The 22,200-nt window shown below is 29.6% G+C and overlaps 1 protein-coding gene across 6 annotated transcripts in view; it reads left to right on the top strand.

Moving 5' to 3' along the window:
* LOC126740401 (tau-tubulin kinase homolog Asator) overlaps positions 1-22,200 on the top strand; it is a 152,759-nt gene that overhangs the window by 72,367 nt on the left and 58,192 nt on the right. For all 6 annotated transcript variants that reach the window (XR_007661897.1, XM_050446410.1, XM_050446411.1 and 3 more), the window contains exons 10-12: positions 2,735-2,932; positions 9,597-9,693; positions 21,658-21,935. Coding sequence is in view for 5 of the 6 variants with exons in the window: in XM_050446410.1 (XP_050302367.1) it covers positions 2,735-2,932; positions 9,597-9,693; positions 21,658-21,935 (573 nt within the window). In the remaining variant the exon portion in view is untranslated. The remainder of the gene's footprint in view (positions 1-2,734; positions 2,933-9,596; positions 9,694-21,657; positions 21,936-22,200) is intronic.

The raw sequence follows: 22,200 nt of genomic DNA, 5'->3' as shown, positions 1-22,200 counted from the left end.
AAGTCAATATTTTCAATCTATATTTTTTCAGCAAAGATGACACGTGTTTCGCACACCAGAATGTTTCATCAATTGAACTAAAGCATATACGATTGGGTATAACGCCACTATTTCAGTAAATACCAATTTAGAAAATACTCACACGCTCAATTATTGATAAGAAAAAGAATGTATGAGATAGTATTTTTTAAATTGCTAGGACTGTAAATAAGATAAATAGATACTGTAATAGTGATATAATACCCAACAAAATAGGTCTCTAATTACTCCTATTTACTATATACTATGAATTTGTCACAACTAAAACTAATATACTATACAGGGTGTCCGGAAGCTAGATGCAATCCTTTAAGGGGGTGATAGCTGACTTAATTTCAAACATTTTAAGCTAAATATATGTAGGTCGAAATTTGTTTATAAATTTTTTATGGCAATTTTTGCATTTTTCTCAAGAAATACCAAAATTTCACACTTAAACGGTAATAGAGCGCAAGTTACAATTAGAATCGGAGTTTCAAAGTTTATTTTGTTTTGTCTATACTCTATTTCAGAAGTGTATAGAGCAATAAACTGGGGAATTCCGTTCTGTTTGGCTACATTTCGGGGTAGTTCATAGGCGCAGGTACTTATAATATTTATGAATTTAATTTTCACGGATTAAATGCCTTTATTTTGAAAGAGATTAAATACTAAATAAATACTTTTAATCCTTTTGTATAGGTACCTATCTTTTAACGCTTTGTAACATGCAAAAATGGGGTCAGGTAATATATACAGACTATAAATAATTTTAAATCATATTTTAAACGTTAGTAGTCACTGCTACGCTGTAGTGTAATCACAATATTATTATCCCAATATTTAAAAAATACCTCCATTTTTCAGTCTAACGAAAAGATGTACTAAAAATTCTCCACTATCGCTGAGTGAAAAAGTTATTATTTTAAATGTACATGATTGCATAAAACACGATTACCCTAGTTTTACTGTGCAAGAAATTGTTGAAAAATGTTCTCGAATGAGTGGAATTGAAAAGTCCACCATTTTCAAATTGTTGCGGGAAAGAAAAGTAGCAGGTCAAGTGGAATCTCCCAAGCAAAAGCCAGGACGACCTACAAAAGTCCTTGATGAAAATGCTAAATGTATAATTCAAAGAAAAGTTCACTCTTTTTATTTTAAAAAGGAAATACCCACCCTAGACAAAATTTTAATGGAGCTTGGCCGAGATGACAGTATTCCGTTGATAAGTAGAAAACTTTTATGGAAAACTTTAAAAAATATGGATTTTGCCTGGGAAAAGCATAACCGCAAAGCACTTTTACTGGAGAGCGACGAAATTGTTTGTTGGAGACGACAATACTTGAGAAGTATCAAGCAGTACCGCAGGGAGCAAAAGAAAGTTTTTTATCTTGATGAGACGTGGATTAACGAAGGTTATATAGTCCAAAAAATGTGGCAAGACAAAACACGACTTTTAAAATGAAAGATGTTAAGCTACTGTTTGATCAAGCCATTACGGAAGCGACACCAGAGAATTGGCGAAAAGCAGTCCAGCATGTAATTAAGCAAGTATCCCACATCGATCAGACAGTCGAACCTTTAATTATAATGTCAAAAGGTGATGACAGTTCGTCAGATGACGAAGAAGACTACAATCTATTATAATTTAAAATTGTTATACACTGTTCAAAAAGTGCCAGATCCAAAAGTAACATTTTCAACTGTTTTACTCTACATATTATGTTCAATAAATTTGTGAAAAAAATATATTATTCCATTTAAACAAAAGTAACTTTCTAAAATAAAATAGCATTTAAGTACATTAATTATAAGGTAAAAAACAAGTCCCAGTTGCACGCCTTTGGCGAACCGTTTTCAATGTTTATCAGTGGGTAACAATGGGCAAAACTCATAAATTGACCCAAAACCGGGTGGCACTACCTGCAATCAACGAGAAGAAAGAATTTTACATTGAAACTAATACCCAACTAAGGTAGTGGCATAAAATATTGGTGGATCACCAGGTACCACTTTTGCATACCTAATGAGGTTTTATTGCTCTACACACTTCTGAAATAGAGTATAATGTGTATTAATAAAAATACGATCAATTTCAAGCTTCTGTGTAAACTTATAGAAAAAATAGAGACATTGAAACGCCCTTTATTTTTAGATATCACTTATGCCGATGCCTGGCCAATTCTCAGAATTATGGCCTCTTTTGTGCAGCAGGTCATGTAAACAAAAATGATTAGACTGAGACCTTTCATGATATGTATGTATATACTCTCTCTTGCTCCTATAGTAAAATAGGAATCGTAACTCAACTACCGTTCGCCTCGCCCACTCACACTTTTCGTTACACTTTCGTAACGCATTCGCCAGCTTACTCCCCAACTCAAGGGTGCTGAAGGAAGTTTTACTTCAAAAATAATTTTCAATATCGTGTTCGGCATCGCATAAAATAAGATACTTTTTAGCCATCCCGCTATATAAAGGTAATTCTGTACCTTTTGCTCTCAGCAAGTGCTCTATATGGGAATATTTTTGAAATAATCCTTTTTTTCTCGAGTCGTAATTTCTATAGTCAAGTCGTGGTCGAGTTTGGGAATTAAGTTATTGTATCTCGCCACGTTTCATTCAATAATATTTAATACAAAATAAAATTTTAATACGAATACCCTAAGAATAATAACTTTGAAAGCAAAACCAATTTTTGATAATTTTCTTTAAGGTGACGAGAGGTGGCGCCTTAACTTTAGCAAGCCAATGGAAGTCGCAGTTCGATGATAGCGAGGAGACGACTGATAACGAATGGAAGCCGGAATCACCCGAGCATTATCGTGGGGGCGGTTCACACGCAGGATCCACCCACCAGTCTCATCTACCAGTTCCCCCTAGCGAAACTGCTCCGGGTGGAATTACACCACAGGTAATTTTTTTTAAAAGCAACGTCATACATTAGTGGGTACATCGGAAAAGCTTTGTTCAATCTGAATATAGTATGTACTGCATTACTTTATTTACATTCGGTTTATATACAAAAAGAAACTCTTAATATTTCACACAAAGAATATCAATAGTTTGCCTTTGGTCGAACTAAATTTTATAGACAGTCGTCAATTGAACTAAATAAATTAGGTTTGTTGTCAAACCGGAAGTAGTTCTCAATCAAAATATTTCCACCTCCTGACTCTAAAACATCACTAATTATTAAAGAATCCATTTTTTTTACGGAGTTAAGTCCAATAGCACAAATAGCTATTTTGTTAAAAAAAAAACGTGTTAAAAATTTGCCCATTGACTGTAACACTGCGTCATTTTTTTAAATATCCAAATGTGCGAAAAATCCTACGATGTTAACTTCGTCTTTGAGTAGATGTTAAGTTCGCCTTTTAAATCATTTTGATTTTCAGAATTCTGAAAATTGGATGTACAGGGTGTCCCATTTTGGGTACTTTTGCGGGATATCTCCGTTATTTTTAGAGATAGAAAGTTGCGGTTTTCGCGACACTGTGCTACTTTTTCGTAAAACTAAAGATGTTGCTAACAAAATTGTCATAGCTCTTTTATTTTTTAAGATACAGGGCATTTTTGAAATTTTTGCATTTTGGGACCCCCGTCGTATCTCCGTTATTTTTACAGTTTTTGCAAAAGTAAAAACTCATTCTTATAGATTTTTTTCCATAGAATCTAGTGGTATAGATATATATATATATATATTTTTTATTAATAGGTTTTGAATTATAACACAAACTTATGTTTCTTTAAATGGAACACCCTATATGTTTATAATTCATAAAATTGGCCTTTTTTTACCTTTTCAAGAATATATAACAGTATGGACTTATTTTCAAAAATACGCAAATAACTAACAATTTTCTAAATTAAATTGCATAATTTAATAGTAGACCATGAATAACAATAATAGACAAATAAAAAGTTACAAATTATATAATAACGATGAATGGGGAATTGCATCATTCTTTTTTTTTAATAAAGGAAAGTAAAAAACAAATATATAAATTTAATAAACACTATAAGAAAACAACCATATAACAAAATAACATTTTTACAAGAGATGTTCAAAATGACCATCATCTTCTCTGATACAAAATTGGCACATTTTTGTAACCCTTTGAATAGCATTCAAAATAATAATTTGTCTCCTTCTCAGATTTTGAAATGGTAAATGAATTGCGTCTTGAAGTTCTATGAGATTATTGCATTGTCTTTTATACACTTGATCTTGTATATACCCCCATACAATTATTTATTTATTTATTTATTTATTAACGCATGTCAACCAATTTTGTAAAAAATAATTTTCACCAAATAACACAATTTTGTAAAATTGGTAGAAACAAATTTTACAAAAAATAAAATAATACAAAAGATACTAATATTAATTCAACTCAAGCTTGATAATAGTAAGACATAAATCAATGTTAGCAATTAATTTAAAGAAACATGTTAATTTAATAAAAAATAATTTATTTGTAATTTTTTTGTTTCTTGTTATAAATAGCCTACCATTGCCTACCATTAAATTATGAATTTTATTATTTAAATTTAAAAAATTGTAATTTTTTTTCGTATTTTTGAAAAAAAGTTCATACTGTTATATATTTTTAAAAATGTAAAAAAAATGCCAATATTATGAACTATAAATATATAGGGTGTTCCATTAAAGAAAACATAAGTTTGGGTTATAACTCAGAAACGATTGAACAAAAAAACAATATATCTACACCACAGGTTCTACGGAAAAAAATCTATAAGAACGAATTTTTACTTTTACAAAAACCTTAAAGATAACGGAGATACGACGGGGGTCCCAAAATGCAAAAATTTCAAAAATGCCCTGTATCTTAAAAAATAAAAAAGCTATAAAAATTTTGTTACGAGCATCTTTAGTTTTACGAAAAAGTAGCACAGTGACGCGAAAACCGTAACTCTCTATCTCTAAAAATAACGGAAATATCCCGCAAAAGTGTCCAAAATGGGACACCCTGTACTGGGAGGGCCAATTTAGACGTTTTTTTATGGGAAGTCATGTCCTTGTTAGAGATAAAAAAATTTTGACCTCCATTCTCCGGGCTCAAATTTTAAAAGAAGTTTATTGAAGCAAATGAAATTTTGCTATGGCAAACAGTTTGGCCGCTAGAGGGCGTTTCTGAAATGTGGTCATTTTCGTTTTTCGGCTATGGCTGTTGTGTTTTTAAAGATAAATGATTTCTGTAAAGACTTTCTTATAGCACTTTTAAGCGCTTAACATGCTCATGATATTTAAATTTATACAGGGTGCTTCATTATTAATTTTTTTTTTTTTTTTAATGGAATGCATATTATTTTTTTGCATTTTCTTGTAGCCCTTAAAATTCCCTTTTCAAATATATATAACACTAATAATCTAAATTTAATAGTTTACGATATATAAATAAATTTCTTAAATATTAAAAACACGTAGGTAATGACCCGCCATTTTAATCGCGTAAACGGAAGAGTAGGCGTGTTTTAAACTGCTATAAGTGAAGCTTAATATTTACATAAACAAACTTGTTTTTATAATCTATGTTTTCCTTTGTATTTATATTTTAATATTAGAATCCAAAAACGTATCAATTTTTCAAAAAATTCCATATGATTAGATGTTTTATCAAATATAATGAGAATTTAAGGGCCTGCGATATCAACGTCCTTATTAAAAATAAGTGCAGTTATTTAAGACACTCAAAGATTAAAAAAGGACGTTATAGGTTCTGTATTTTTTATTTGTGATACTTCAGTAAGCGCTTTTAAAAATCAAAAGTAAATTAAACAATAGCTCCTGTTTTATTAAATATTAATTATATTAATGGACAAATACAGTTATAAAAACAAAATAATACTGTAAAAAAAAAAAAAAAAAGTATTTATTTATTTATTTATTTTAAACTTAGAATATGAACTAACAAACAAAAAGTAAAAACCAGATTTTATTTTTTTATTGATATTTTAACTAAAACTGCAACTCTATATATTACGTACTTATAACAAGTGTTCAAACTGAGCTCCTTCCTGATCAATGCACCAGCGGCTACGTTTTTCAACATTATCAACAGCGTTTCTTAATTCAATATTTGTTATTGTTGCAAATGCATTATGTAAAGCTTCTTCCAACATTACTCTTGAAGTAATTGGCTGTTGGTATACCAAGTCTTTTATTCTTCCCCAAAGATAATCTAAGGGTGTTAAGTCAGGGGATCTAGGCGGCCAACGTATTGGACCTTGATTTCCTATCCACTGCTCACCAAACTGCTCATTTAAATAATTACTGACCACTCTAGAATTGTGCGGTGGCGCACCATCCTGCTGGAAAAATATAGGATGCCTCTGCTAGAGGCAATTCCTCTAGGAAGCGCTCAACTTGCGTTTGCAGAATTTGTAAATATCGCTCTGAATTTAACTGTCCATCATAAATATAGGGACCAATAAATCTACCACGAAATATGCCTTAAACCCATACACTAAAACTGTAACGGCCTTGATTTCTTACAGCCACCGTTGCGTGAGGATTTGCTCGCGCCCAGGTATACCTATTATACCTATTAAAAATGCCTGCACTACTAATCGATGCTTCATCCGTCCAAATACAATTGTAGCCAAATGTTGTATCTTGACCACGTTTTTGCAAATACCACCGACAGAATTCCAATCTTCTATCACGATCCGCAGGAAAGAGATGATGAACTTTTCGGGTTCGATAAGCTTTATACCTATATTTTTTTTAAATCCGTCTTGCAGAGGTCCTTGGCACACCAGTTTCTACTTCCAATTTCCGGGTGGATAGATTAGAGTTATTTTCAATTGCGCCCAAAACTGTTATATCCAATAGTTCTTGATCGTCATTTATATTATTATTAGCATTTTTCGCGGTTTAGCAAAAGAACCAAAATTAATAAGGTTTCTTTTTAATTTCTCAAACAGCGTACTATGTGGCTGCCCCCGTTCTGGATATCGTCGTTGATATAAATTACAGACCTCTCTTGTATTTTCATTACATTCAATAAAACATTTAATCATATCGAATTTTTCATAGTTTTGATACATTGTGATTATCACATAAAAGAAATACAAAGTAAAACAGATTATGAAAATAAGCTTGTTTATGTCAAAATGACGTATTACTCAAAGCAGTTTGACAACCGCCTACTCAACCCTTTACGCAATTGTTTCACCCGCAATTGTGTCACCCGCCTACTCTGTTTTTTAGGCATTTTAAATGGCACGGCATTATAATTTATTGATACTTAAGAAATCTCTTTATATCTCCTAAACTAATGAATTTAGATTATAAGTGTTATATATATTTGAAAAGGGAATTTTAAGGGCTACAAAAAAATCCAAAAAAAAAAAATAATATGCATTCCATTAAAAAAAAAAAAAAATTAATAATGAAGCACCCTGTATAAATTTAAATATCATGAGCATGTTAAGTGCTTAAAAGTGCTATAAGAAAATCTTTACAGAAATCATTTATCTTTAAAAACACAACAGCCATAGCCGAAAAACGAAAATGACCAAATTTCAGAAACGCCTCTAGCGGCCAAACTGTTTGCCATAGCAAAATTTCATTTGCTTCAATAAACTTCTTTTAAAATTTGAGCCCGGAGAATGGAGGTCAAATTTTTTTTATCTCTAACAGGGACATGACTTCCCATAAGAAAACGTCTAAATTGGCCCACCCTGTACAGCCAAACTAATCAAAAAACAATGAGTAACAACCATATCCACTGGGTCAAAGAAATTTTTAAAAAGTATTAACTATTGCCCTCCTAAATGAAAAAGCAGTGCAAAATCGGCATTTTGAGAAATCGTATCTTTTAATTTAACAACATCTAAAAAATTAGGGCTCAAGTAGATAGTCAAAAAGTTGTGTATGCTTTTTTTAAAATTCCAATTCATTTACATCAATTGCATATAATGCAAAGATAGCAAAAAAAGCTAATTATGTATTCATTTGTACTATTCCTTGACTAAAACGCGAAAGTACAGTTTTTTTTTCAATTTTTTTGGAACATTTTTAAAATATCCCACATGGTATATAGATATCTTTAATTATAACAAAGCTAGTGAAATATACTTAATCTTTTGTTTAATCAATTTTACATTCTAAATAATAACGTCCCCTTACTTATTGCTTCTACACTTGCGATGTCTGATAGGTATAATCAGTTTTCTCATTTTTGTTGAGACCGTAAGAGATACAAGGTCGGTATTATGGGAAAGTAGAGTAATTTGATACTTATTAAAATTCTGTTTAAAAACTTTAAAAAATTCGAATACGTTTGGAAATATCCTGCAAAACCTGAAATTTAGTTTTTTTTTATTTTTTCTAATCGTATTTTTTGCCTTCATCTTTATCTTTTCAAATACAGACCTGTATTTTTTATTTTATTATTCTGTACATATTTGTCACCTAAACAATATACAGTATTAAAACTTTTAATTTTAAATTTTTTTATGACATAAAATGATATTTTTAAGTTAAAAAATTCTATCGGACGATCAGGTGCTTTAGAAAACATTCTTTTTTAGAATATTGTAATCTGAACTGTAGCGAAAACTGTAAGCGCAGAACCGAACTTATTTTTAACAACTTATTATTAACGAACTTATTGTCGCAAGTCGAAAGTTTTAATATGTTATGATGTTAACGGAGTTACCAAAAAAAATAAAGAAATAAAAAATACAGGTCTGTATTTAAAAAAATAAAGTTGATTGTCAAATGTTAAATTTAAAAACGTCATTTTGTATATAACAAAAAAGGGTCTTAATAAAGTCTTATCTATTTTGACATAGGATTATGAATGATAAAAAAAAAATTTCCAAAATTTCTGGTTTTTCCGGATATTTTCGAAGGAAGTCGTACTTTTAACAATTTTCAAACATAATGTTAATAGGTTTCCTTTATTTATTTTTATTCTATATGTTTTTTAAACTTTGGCCTAATTTAACCGACCTTCCATATCTTACGGTTTTCGAAATCGACAAAAAATATATAATTATAAAAATTATATGATATTTCTATATATAATTTTCTTAATTTAAATATCTGTTTTTAGAAAGATTGCCGAACTTAAAAAAGATTATAGTATATTGGATACTTTATTTTTAATTTCAAAGACCCAAATTTTATATTATGACATTTAACCATATTGTAGTATAAAAAAGATTCCTATAACACCTGCATATTTTGTAATTTTTTTTGTTTTCCGACCATTGAGTGCCTTATAATAAATATGATTGTTTAAAACAAATCAATACTTTTGTCGCATATAGTATATCTTTAATATGCTTGGGTATCTTTTTTTTTGTTGCATATGGGTCAAGAAAAAACTATTTCAGACGATCGATTTATATATTTTGGTTGACGTTTCGATCTCTATGAGATCATTCTCAAGACTCTAAAAGATACACAAGACCACAAATAAAATCATACATTATGGCATAAAAAGGTTTCTTCAAAAGAATTAATTTTGTGCAAAATACTTACATATTGAGATCACAAGAAATAATTTATATATATATATATCTTTATTTTATTTGTTTAGGCCCAAGCTGCCTTAAGTAAAATAAGCGAAGATTCAAGAACAAGCCATAGGAAATACGTAAACATTGCAGGAATAGAGGATTATCCAGAACTAGTCGGTAAGTGTAATAATAATAATCAGTTTATCTATCAAGAAAATAAATCCAGCAATCTACAATAATATTAAAAAGGTGAATAAACAATATGTATGTGATGGATAGTAAATCTGTATAAAAACTAAAATTATAAAATATCAAATACATTCATATTCATATATTTAAAATGCACTAAGTCTTATAAATAAGTAAATAATAATGTAGTATAATAAAGAAAGTAATTATAAATAAATAAAGTATAATATCTTGATTTGGGATAAAAATTCCTATGGACATATTAAGAATTCGAAACTGGTGATTCATTAGTTTAAAAATATTAGATGCTTAAAAAGTATTCAGACAAAACTCTCTTATTTTAACAACACAATTTTAACATCATTAATATACAATATATGATATTCCCAGAGAGTGTAAAAACATTCCTTAAAAACATTGTTTATACATTTTTAATTAATAAATTTCACTTCAATCAGGTATGTTCCAAGTTTCCCAAAGTCTAAATCGTTTAACAATTTTAAAGTTTTGCCGAATTTGCACTTAATCTAATGAAACTGATGCATTTATAATTGCTGTGTGCCTCTTAACGATCTGTCAAATGACGATAAGTATAAATTACACCGCTAAATTACAACAAAATTATTTAAAAGATATTTAGGACATTCAAAAACCAATCAACAAAAAGTTTTTTATTTTAGGTTAACACCCTGTATCTCGTAATTTATATTGCGGATACATGTTTATCCGAAATTTTTGTCTCTTAAAATTACTGAAAGAATCGCCTGTCAAATTTATTGTTTATACTTGATTAACACCCTTCATAACACAAATTACTTAATAGCAATTATTTATTCTCTTTGACGTCTATAACGTACAGTGGTGGCCAACTAATTAGAAACAGTGTGAATAAATTAATAAAAATCATAAATCTTTTGTAAATAAAATTGTTTATTCTTAAATTTCTCGCCCATTGTCGTAAATAACATTTACCTTTAATATTACCATAAATTTAGTGGATTTGTCTTCACATATATACTTTTAAAAAAAAGTAAATTTTTTATACAAATATTGAATTGGACAACTAATTAGAAACCAAAGAATTATCAATTTAAAAAAACAAAATAAGAACTCTAAACCCTAAATAAATCAGTATTTTGTAGCAAATCCCTTATTTTCAATGACAGCTCTACATCTCCTGGGCATTGACTCCACCAGATGTTGACATCTCGCTAGTGGTATGGATTTCCACGCTTGCTCTGCTTCTTCCGCCAGATCTTTAAGGTTTTTAATATTTTTATGTTCTAAAAGTTTTTTCAGGTCTCTCCAAAGATTCTTAATGGGATTGAGATCCGGACTACATGAGGGCCAATCAAGTACATCAACATGGTTATCGTCAAACCATTTTTTTACAGACCTAGCCGTGTGCTTGGGATCATTGTCTTGTTGCAAAACCCAAGACACCGGCGAAGTTTCATCAGCAAACGGCAACATGTGGTTCTCCATAATATCTTTATATTTTTCTTGGTCAAGAATACCGTCAATTTTCACTAATGGACCAACACCACGCCACGAAAAACATCCCCATAATTTTATATTTCCACCTCCATGTTTGACTGTGCTGGTTGTATACTTCTACTAGGTTGCACCTCTTGGTCTTCTCACAAATATTCTACAATCACTACCAATGCGATTTATTTTTGTCTCATCAGACCATAATACTTTTTTCCACTCTTTTATGGTCCAATTAATATGGTCCTTAGCCAATTTTAATCTAGCCTGGCGATTTTTCCTCTTTAGCAGTGGTTTCTTGCGGGATACTCGTCCAAATAGGTTGGCCTCATTAAGTCGTCGTCTTATAGTTCGTGATGATATCGCGATAGCTGGAGAAAGATCTTCTTTAATCTGGTTGGAGGTTAAAAATGGATTTATTTTAGCCATTCGAACAAAGCTTGAAAATAAATATTTGAAAAATGTAACTAATAAAAACTGAAAATAAAATCAAACTTAACACAATCAAAAATAATCATTGATGTCAGTGTCATAATGTTTACAACAACAAAAAAAACAGTTGCTGGCTGGCAACGAGCAAAGCTAACTTGATTTATTTCCATAATTTTTAAAGATGCATTTTATGCATAAAAGACGTTTTTTTAATTAACGATTACACCCAAACGGTAAGATTTACGTCAAAAGTCATGGAGGAATTTTCTGTTTATAATTGATTGGTAATTAAGATAAAATCATAATTTTTTTCGTAAGTCAATGGCGTAGTATTTTTTTTCGTAAAATTGTATTAAAAATTCATCATAGCTACGCCACTGGTTGCTAAAAAAAACTAGGTGAACATCTAAAAAATGTGTTTTTATGCCATAATACCCTGTGCCAAAATTCAGTTCAATATTTTAAACCGTATTTGAAAATTTTATTAAAAACGAAAAAAAAAATTAAACTTTAACACCCTGTATCTTAAAAACTAAGCATTTTAGGACCCATGTTTATATGAACTTTTCGACTTAAAATCGGTCCAGGAATGTCCCTTTTAAATTATGACATACCTTTAAGTAACACTCTGTATATAACACTAATAAAAATCTATTCTATTGTACATGACACACCTTGTATATTTTTTTTTAAATAGGCAATTAAAAATACCAATCAATGTGTCTAAGTGTTTTTTCGAGAATATCCTCATTTATTTATTACGGAATTTATTTCATTTGGCTGATACATACTGTATATATTTTAAATTATAAACTCTCCCTTTTATCCAAATTTATTAAAAGTAAAGTTTTCTAATAATGTTTTACTTCTTATGTGCTCTTAAATGTCTTTAAATTTTTCTAACACACCTAAAAGGGATGAAAGTTATTTACTTGACTATTGCAATAGCGATATATGTATGTATTGTTATAGTCGATTTAAACTGACGATAAAATACAAAGTATACAAAACTAACCCTGCATAAAATTGTCATCACCGCAATTTTTTAAATATAAAATTAAATATTTATCTCTTAGGTCAAAAAAAGCGCGGCTTGCGGAAAAACATCCGCAACATGTTTAGACGAAACACAGGTCTAAATTCGATTTATGAGAACATCGAGAGTAAAAGCGAGCGGGTATTTTTGAGGGCATTTTTAAACCCATTTAGTTGTAAAAGTTATAACAAAACCACGACTATCGCTTCTTCGATAGCGGATATTCTATCAGATTCCGACCAGGAAAGCTGTCCATTAGATTGACATGATGTAAGATTTGTGTTAACGAAGTGTGGTTAACAGTTATGTCGTCCGTGTCTTGTACTATCCTTGTCGATGTACTATTTCCTATGTTTAATTTTACGTCATTTTTTATAAGTTCAGTCTTATATTTGTATATTCAACGTTACAAATCAACTTTTTTTATCCGTTTTTTTCTGTTTAATTTGTTATCAACCAACTATTAGTTAAATCCATCATTATTTACTTTTATTTTTCTTTTTATTTTTAATAAAAGGATATGTGGTACCAAAGTCCTGCCAGTTACAAGAAAAGGCTCATCAAAAGGCGCTTAAATTGCAGCACCGTCTGGGGCAGACCTAAAAATGTTTCTATTGATAAAAGTTTTTAAGGTAAACGGCAGTCCGAGTGAAAAAAGTTAATGTTCGATGTATACATTTATTTTTGTCGGCTATTAAAATTAAAAATCTGTGATGTTTTATTTGTACAAGCATAGGAAGTGTACGTGTTATTGTAAATTTTAGTGTCATACTCATTAAGTATATTATAATTTGTATATATTATATTAAAACCGATTTCTAATAAATTATATTTGTCCTCTAACAAAAGTTTTATTTTAGTTTATTAAATTTTTATTATTTTGTCAAGTCCATATGAAATTTATTGTGACGGGATTGACTATCAAAGCATGTTAGTAGTGATAACATGCAGAAAAATCATGCTGTCTTAAATGAATAAAACGTTTCAAGTCACAAATTATCATTTTGTGAGAAAGTGTAAACAATTAAATTAAAAAGATATGCGGCACAAAAAACATTTATAGTTTCACTTTGGTTTTTTGTAGAAAAAGTTTTTTTGTAACTCAGTATATTTTGCATAACTCTTCTTAACAGTAAGTTCTGGCGATTTTTGAGTTTCACTAAGGTTAAATATACGAAAATAACATTCGTTGATATTTATACGGACCGAAGCTGTGTTAGTCTAAATGACCTTGACCTTTAGCGAGGTCAAGGTATAAAAACAGTGACCTTGACCTATATACCTGTTTATTATCTTAAAATAATATTTACCTTGGTGGGTTACCATTCTAATGTTCTGGATAGTTGTTAAAGTGCCAATATCCTGTCTGTGTTTTGTTACAGAGATAATTATTTATTAACTATAAGAATAAATGTAATAAGAAGGTTGATAAGAATTTTTTTGAAATACCAATTTTTGGACTTCTATAAAAATCTAACATAAGGTAAACACAACAGCGCATAAAAAAATCTTATTTGAATATGAATTTGGTAATTTAAGTTTTTTTGTGAACACTTGCCAAAACCGATTTTTTACAAATAAAAAGCTTTTATCAATTTATTTTTCTTACAATATAATATATCCAATATATCAGAGTATAAAAGAATTCATTTACGTTCGCGGTTTATTTTTGTATTTACGAGATTTTTTCCGATTTTAAATAATGGCTCATTTTATAGCCTGCTATACTATTTTTATATCGAAGAGGTATGATTTTTGTAACGTTGCGTTAGAGTATTTTAGATTATTAAAATAATTGGCAGTGTTCACAACAGTTTTTGTCTACTGGCCAAACGGACACGCTTTTGGTAAAGATTTTTATTATTACTTTTATTTAATTTTTGTATATTCTACTGTTTACTTAAATTCATGTTTTACTAACATTTAAATATTCTTTCGTATCACCGTGCGTAGATTATGCGCTTTATGCACTCTCCAGGCTTTATACATTTTAATAATAATTTCTAATGTACAGCTACAGAAGCTACAGATACTGCAAAGTCAATTTTACCGTTGGATAGAAAACTACCCAACTAGCAATTTTAGTTACGGCTACAACATTGTTTGACTATATTACTTTATTCAAGTAATAAATCGGTAACTGGTACCAAAAAAATATCTTATAAGTTTAAATAACTGCCAAGTAAAAAATAGTAGTAAGAAATACGTAATATTAACTTAATACTTGACTATATAGTAATTATTACTTTGCGGTAACTCTGATGGTAGCTGATACCGCTTAGCGACCTGACCTAATTACCTTTACAACGTCGTTACTATAAAGTAGAAAATATTGGTCAGTGGGACGATTAAATGGGAACTTTTAAGTAAGCGCGATTACAAAGTTAAATTTCAAGTTCTTGCGACTACATAGGAACATCAAAATATTAGCACGCAGTAATACACTTTGAAGTAATATTATCAGTAACAAGTCCGAAATAGTTACCCTTATTTCTTCTTTAAAGTAATATTTACCACCTTGGCTATTAAAGCAAATTACCTTTAAGTAATTATTTCTACTATGCAGTAAAATATACTTTATAGTAGCATTTTTTTGAAATAATTTACGTATTCCCAAGTCATTTTTACTTTGAAGTAACAAAAGAAACTTCTTGGTAACTCTAACAACAATTCGCCATATTTTTTTTAATTATTTAACTCCATTTTGTGAAAAGGTATTGCACGATTTTATGAATTTGCTAAAATCGGAATACTTTTACATTTTATGCAATTTTTATTAAATTATAGACTTCTTATATTCATAGGAGTAAAGAGGAGTGAAAAAAATTATCTACCTTCATTAAAAAATTAAATTTAAATATTTAGACTTGGTATATTTTTTTGTTAAAAGTCATTATTTTAATGAGGCGTTCTTTATTTTCGTCCTATATTGCCTATGTTTAACAGTAAAATATGCTTCGTTTACATTTTTCCACTCCGGTAAGCGATAATATCAGCTATATTAAATACAATATGAAGTAGATTAACCCCGATACAACGCCATCACTTAGAATAAAGACGGACATATAAAATTATTTGCGTTGACAAAGAAAGAGAATCAAAATGTTCGCATAATATTGTCTCAGTAACTTCTTAGTAACTAGCACTGCACAATTACTACTTTATGACATCCCGAAAACCACTATGGGACGTTAAAAAGAAGTTCCCGGGACGATAGAATTACGTATTTGCTACAGCAAAATCATTCCCAATTTTGGTAAAAAAGTGGTAACAGAACGGTGCCTAAACTGTTCCCGCGACTAGTAACCACAACTTTAAAGTATTCTTTATAGTCGCGATTACGTAGCTGTTGCCAAAAATGCTAGTTGGGTAATGTCAAATTTTTTAAATAGCCACTCGGAGTCAACTCAAGATTGTTGAAAGCTATTTGATTTTATTATTCGTACTAATATTATTCAAAAGTATTCAAAAAAATTGATTCAAAAGTATGTCAAAAATTATAAAGAACTTAAATTGAGATAAAATCATGAATAGCAAAGGGTTAACCTTGTTTTACCAGATGACCATAACTAACTCTATCAAACGCCTTTGAGAAATCTTCAACAACTATTGAAATATATTGCAACTAGAGTGATCTTATTGACCGATATAACGAATTCTGTTGGGACTAATTATTGAGCACCAAATCAAACCAAAGTTATTAATGTAATTCTTTAAAACTGTATTTTATCATTAAAACTTGAAACTGCAAGAAGAAACTTAAAATAAATAAATTTGGAAAACATATGAAAAGTCAACATTTTCAAAGAGGAACGTGAAAACTTAAACTAAACGTCTTGAATAAAAAATACAGCGTGTAATAAAATTAAAAAAAAAAATTAAAAGCCTAACAATCAAATTATGGCATTAAACACTAGAAAGAAATTCGAGAAAAAGGACTTGTATTTGAACTGTAAAAAATCATTATTTATTTATCGTTGGAAAACCGAATTGTTAATTTTGCAAGTTCGTACAATTTTAAACGATCTTCTCAAAACATTAACAAAATTATCCCTAAAGTCTAGATTAAAATTTAAAAAAATCATTTGTTTCAAAAATCTAAAAATATCAATAAAACTTGCAGGAGGCATCAACACAAGATTGTTGAAAGCTATTTGATTTTATTATTCGTACTAATAATATTCAAAAGTATTAAAAAAAATTGATTCAAAAGTATGTCAAAAATCGTGAATAAAATCATGAATTGCAAAGGGTTAACCTTGTTTTACCAGATGACCATAACTAACTCTATCAAACGCCTTTGAGAAATCTTCAACAACTATTGAAATATATTGCAACTAGAGTGATCTTATTGACCGATATAACGAATTCTGTTGGGACTAATTATTGAGCACCAAATCAAACCAAAGTTATTAATGTAATTCTTTAAAACTGTATTTTATCATTAAAACTTGAAACTGCAAGAAGAAACTTAAAATAAATAAATTTGGAAAACATATGAAAAGTCAACATTTTCAAAGAGGAACGTGAAAACTTAAACTAAACGTCTTGAATAAAAAATACAGCGTGTAATAAAATTAAAAAAAAAAATTAAAAGCCTAACAATCAAATTATGGCATTAAACACTAGAAAGAAATTCGAGAAAAAGGACTTGTATTTGAACTGTAAAAAATCATTATTTATTTATCGTTGGAAAACCGAATTGTTAATTTTGCAAGTTCGTACAATTTTAAACGATCTTCTCAAAACATTAACAAAATTATCCCTAAAGTCTAGATTAAAATTTAAAAAAATCATTTGTTTCAAAAATCTAAAAATATCAATAAAACTTGCAGGAGGCATCAACACAAGATTGTTGAAAGCTATTTGATTTTATTATTCGTACTAATAATATTCAAAAGTATTAAAAAAAATTGATTCAAAAGTATGTCAAAAATCGTGAATAAAATCATGAATTGCAAAGGGTTAAGCTTGTTTTACCAGATGACCACAACTAACTCTATCAAACGCCTTTGAGAAATCTTCAACAACTATTGAAATATATTGCAACGAGAGTAATCTTATTGACCGATATAACGAATTCTGTTGGGACTAATTATTGAGCACCAAATCAAACCAAAGTTATTAATGTAATTCTTAAAAACTGTATTTATCATTAAAACTTGAAACTGCAAGAAGAAACTTAAAATAAATAAATTTGGAAAACATATGAAAAGTCAACATTTTCAAAGAGGAACGTGAAAACTTAGACTAAACGCCTGGAATAAAAAAATAAGTTAATACAGCGGGTAATAAAATTAAAAAAAAAAATTAAAAGCTTGGAACAATCAAATTATGGCATTAAACACTAGAAAGAAATTCGAGAAAAAGGACTTGTATTTGAGCTGTAAAAAATCATTATTTATTTATCGTTGGAAAACCGAATTGTTAATTTTGCAAGTTCGTATAATTTTAAACGATCTTCTCAAAACATTAACAAAATTATTCCTAAAGTCTAGAATAAAATTTAAAAAAATCATTTGTCTCAAAAATCTAAAAATATCAATAAAACTTGCAGGAGGCATGTTTTATTTAACAAATCTGGTAATATTGTAACTTCCCATGTATTATACTGTGTGACAAAGCATGTAATATCACATTTTCTTATACCATACACATGGACATTTTTAGATCAAACTGTTATTTTTTATAAAACATTTATTTAGTCCATATTATAATAAATAGCAATAATACATTTCACAGAAATATAACTAGTTTTCTTTTAGGCGTTAAATCTTAATGCAGTGCGTAAAGTAAATCTGACATTTAATTACATACATGACATAAAATTCACATTAATTTATCTGGATGAAAAAATTACAATTAGCAATGCTATAAAAACTTGTTTGCCAGTATCCATGGCTTAGTTGTTATGGTATTCAATTTAGATACAAAAATCTCAAGTTCAAATCCACTCAATGTTTTTTTAGTATCTATTCAGAAAGGAATTTACGTTTTATAATATTTTTTTACATTTAAATTAATTTATTTATTAACCATATTGTACTAATGTAACTAGAATTATGAATCTCTTTAATACGAATCAATTAAGATATACGCAATATTGCATAAGAATATTTATTTTTAGTACCCTTAACTGCTCTAATACACTTAATGCTACCCACCACTACCTAATACGCACTAGTGCATAAAGTAATTATTTTTTAATTCTTTTTAGATTACTCGTGTCTAAAGTCACATTTTTATATTGATGAAAATGTTTATATTTTGTTCATAATAGATTCCCATTTGTAAGAAAAGGGATTATTTGCCACCTCTTTTCACTACTATTTTCCAGAGGGTTTTTAGGCTAAAACTCGCGTGTTTGACATCGTTATACAGTTTTTATTACAAATTTAACGACAATTATGATCGTAATATCATTGACATTTGAATCAATAAAATTATCCTCAATAACCTTGAAAAAAAGCTTTCCTTAGTAGTACAGTTAACAATTCATTTATTTCTAAATAAGCATTCCTTTCTTAATTAAGTTTTAACAAATTTAAAAATAAGCTCGTATCTTATTAGCACCTTACTCACACATTTATCAGCATTTTGCAGGAGTAGTATTAATCAATTAAATATGAATCTTGTAGTTCATATATAGGATGCACTTGGAAATCTTTAAAAATAAACGGGACATCTGACAAAAACTACTTATGCCTTTGGTGAACATATGAGAACCTTTAACCACGTTTAATTCAAAACTCTATCCTACACCATATTACATCTAAAAACAATAACCCATCTTGCCTTTCCTTAATGTACAAGTTAATCTTGTACATTAAACAAGGTCTACGAGGTGTGAAATTCTTTACATAGGAGTTTAAATTTAAATCTAAAGACACTTTATTCTTTAATAATACGAATTTAACTTATCTCCGTTTTAAGCCAAAACATAATAAATATATAACCTTTCAAATATATTATATATAACCTTCCTAATCACATCGACGGGCTTATAACGTTCGTTATTAGAGTCCACAACTCTGGTTCTTAAATTTGTGACGCGAGCTTCATTAATATATGACATTGTTTTAAATATTGACGCACGCATATCCTTTATTGGGGTTTTTTGAGCTAAATTCATGTTATTACACGTTATTATAGATATTGCTAGACACGACAATAATCTAATTTTTAATAAGGTCCTCTTAGTATTTTTGCTATAATCTTTTGTACAAATTTATTTTATAATGTTTAATTTAAGAAAATAAAAACAATTATAAATGGTTTGGATGAAGCGTAAAAAGATTCATAAACATATACAGTAATGGCCCAAAGTAGATAGCCAAATGGTTTTTAAAAAAAATCAAAGGAAATTAAAATTCTATAATAAAGATATTTAAGTATATTATGGGCAATATAAACATGTATAAAAATAATAAAACATTCTTTAGAAACACCTAACTTGGTAAATAATAAGAAATAACTAAATATACGCTGGACAAAAGTAGATAGACAAATTTAAAAAATAACCAATACTCTATCTGTATTTTTTTTTAATTACAAACTAAACCATCTACAATATTAGTATTTTGTAAAATACCCATTATTGTCTATTACAGCCTGACATCTACGTGACATTGATTCAATACGATTGTCTATGAGTTTAAAACCAATATTGTTCCATTTTTGTTGCAACCATTCGATTAATTCACCTTTATTTGAATAGTTTGTATCCCTAATATCACGATCTACAATTTCCAATACATTTTCGATGGGATTAAGATCGGGTGACTGGGATGGCCATTTTAAAAACTGGTATTTTTTATTCTTCGAAAAATTGCTTCATAATTTTGGAGGAATGCTTCGGGTCATTATCTTGCTGGAATTGGAATCTCAATGGTAAATTGTCTTCGACATAGGGCAACATAACATCTTTAAGAATATCCCTGTAAAACCTGTCCATTATGCCCTCTATGCGATGTAACGGGCCCATTCCATAACCTGAGAAGCAACCCCAAACCATCACTGATCCACCTCTATGCTTAACTGCGGGTTTTGTGTACTTGGGATTCAAACGCTGGCCAGGACGTCTAACATATTGAATTCCATCGGAATTAAACAAATTAAACTTCGATTCGTCGCTCCAGCAAACACGTTTCTATTCATGCTTTGTCCAGTGTATATGCTGACGGGCAAATTCCAATCGGGCTAAGCGATTCTTTTTTGAAAGCAATGGTTTTTTTGCTGGCCTACGTGCAAATAGATTCTCTTCTACCAACCTTCGTCTTACAGTCCTTGAGGACACATTACAAATCCCTAGAGCCTGTAATTCTATCTGAATTTGACGAGAAGTCATGAAAGGGTTATTCTGGCTAATTTGTTTTAATTTGCGTACAGCTCTGATGTCCATTTTTTTTGGTCGACCAGATTTATTTTTTGGCTCTAATGATCCTGTCCTTTCATATCTTTTGATAATTGCCCAAACAGCTTTTCTTTTAACATCAAATCTACGAGCAATATCAATTTGACGATCACCCGCGCGATATGCATTAATGATGCGTTGTCTTAAATCAAGAGAGAATCTAATTCCGCGTGGCATGTTGCATCTTGAGTTAAAGAGAAGCAATACTATACTAATTTTATTTTATAAATATCTAGACAAAAAAATAATTCCAAAATTGTTTTTGTCTATCTACTTTTGACCAGATATATTTTTATTATTGCTTTATCTGATAGCAAGCAAAATATTTAACTGAAATTTAATGGTATCTTTTTATAGGCCGCCTTACAAATAACAATAGTTTAAAATCTAGGGGACCTGTGGGTAAATCTTTAAACAATTATATGAAAATAATACTTTGTCTATCTACTTTTGGCCACTACTGTATAAATAAGTTCATAAGAATTTGAACACGCCCCGAAATGATTAATCAATATTATTTTCAAGCATAACTAATTCTCCTACCAATTTATTATAGTACATTCAATAAATTTTTTTCTAGCTGCCTTACCTAGAGCTTGGTCCTGTCCTGCTCTGGGCCCGTTAGTCCGTCGTGCCCTAAAACCGCCACTCCTCCAACAAGCCGCTTTCGACGATCTAGTTTTCCGTGTGGACGTAATGCGTAACGTTGCTTCGAAACACCAACTTCAACCCTCCGAACGTATTCAAGGAGCGGACGGCAACGATTGGACCAGCTTACCGGCATTACAAATTGCAGAGGAACAAGGCTTTAGGGAGGAAGAAAACGGCGAAGAGAATGGGGAAGAAGGTCTGCAGGAGGTAATGTATCTCTCAGTCTTCGTTGCAACCTTTTAGGCTATCGAATATAGACCAGTAAATGAGGAGAATAAAATACTATAACCTTAGAATTCTATAAAACTGAAGTTGAAAACTGAACTTTGGAATTAAGGTCATTTCACCTATAGATCAACGGTTATAATTCCTTGTTAATAGTTTAGATTTTTATAACCAAGTGAATCTTGCATGCAGCATGCCTGCCTTGCGATAGCTTTACGACGTTTTCGTTTTTGGTGAGGTATTAATC

This window comes from Anthonomus grandis, chromosome 9 (assembly GCF_022605725.1).
Source record: "Anthonomus grandis grandis chromosome 9, icAntGran1.3, whole genome shotgun sequence".
In the NCBI taxonomy this organism is placed as follows: domain Eukaryota; kingdom Metazoa; phylum Arthropoda; class Insecta; order Coleoptera; family Curculionidae; genus Anthonomus; species Anthonomus grandis.
This window is presented reverse-complemented; position numbering and strand designations above follow the sequence as displayed.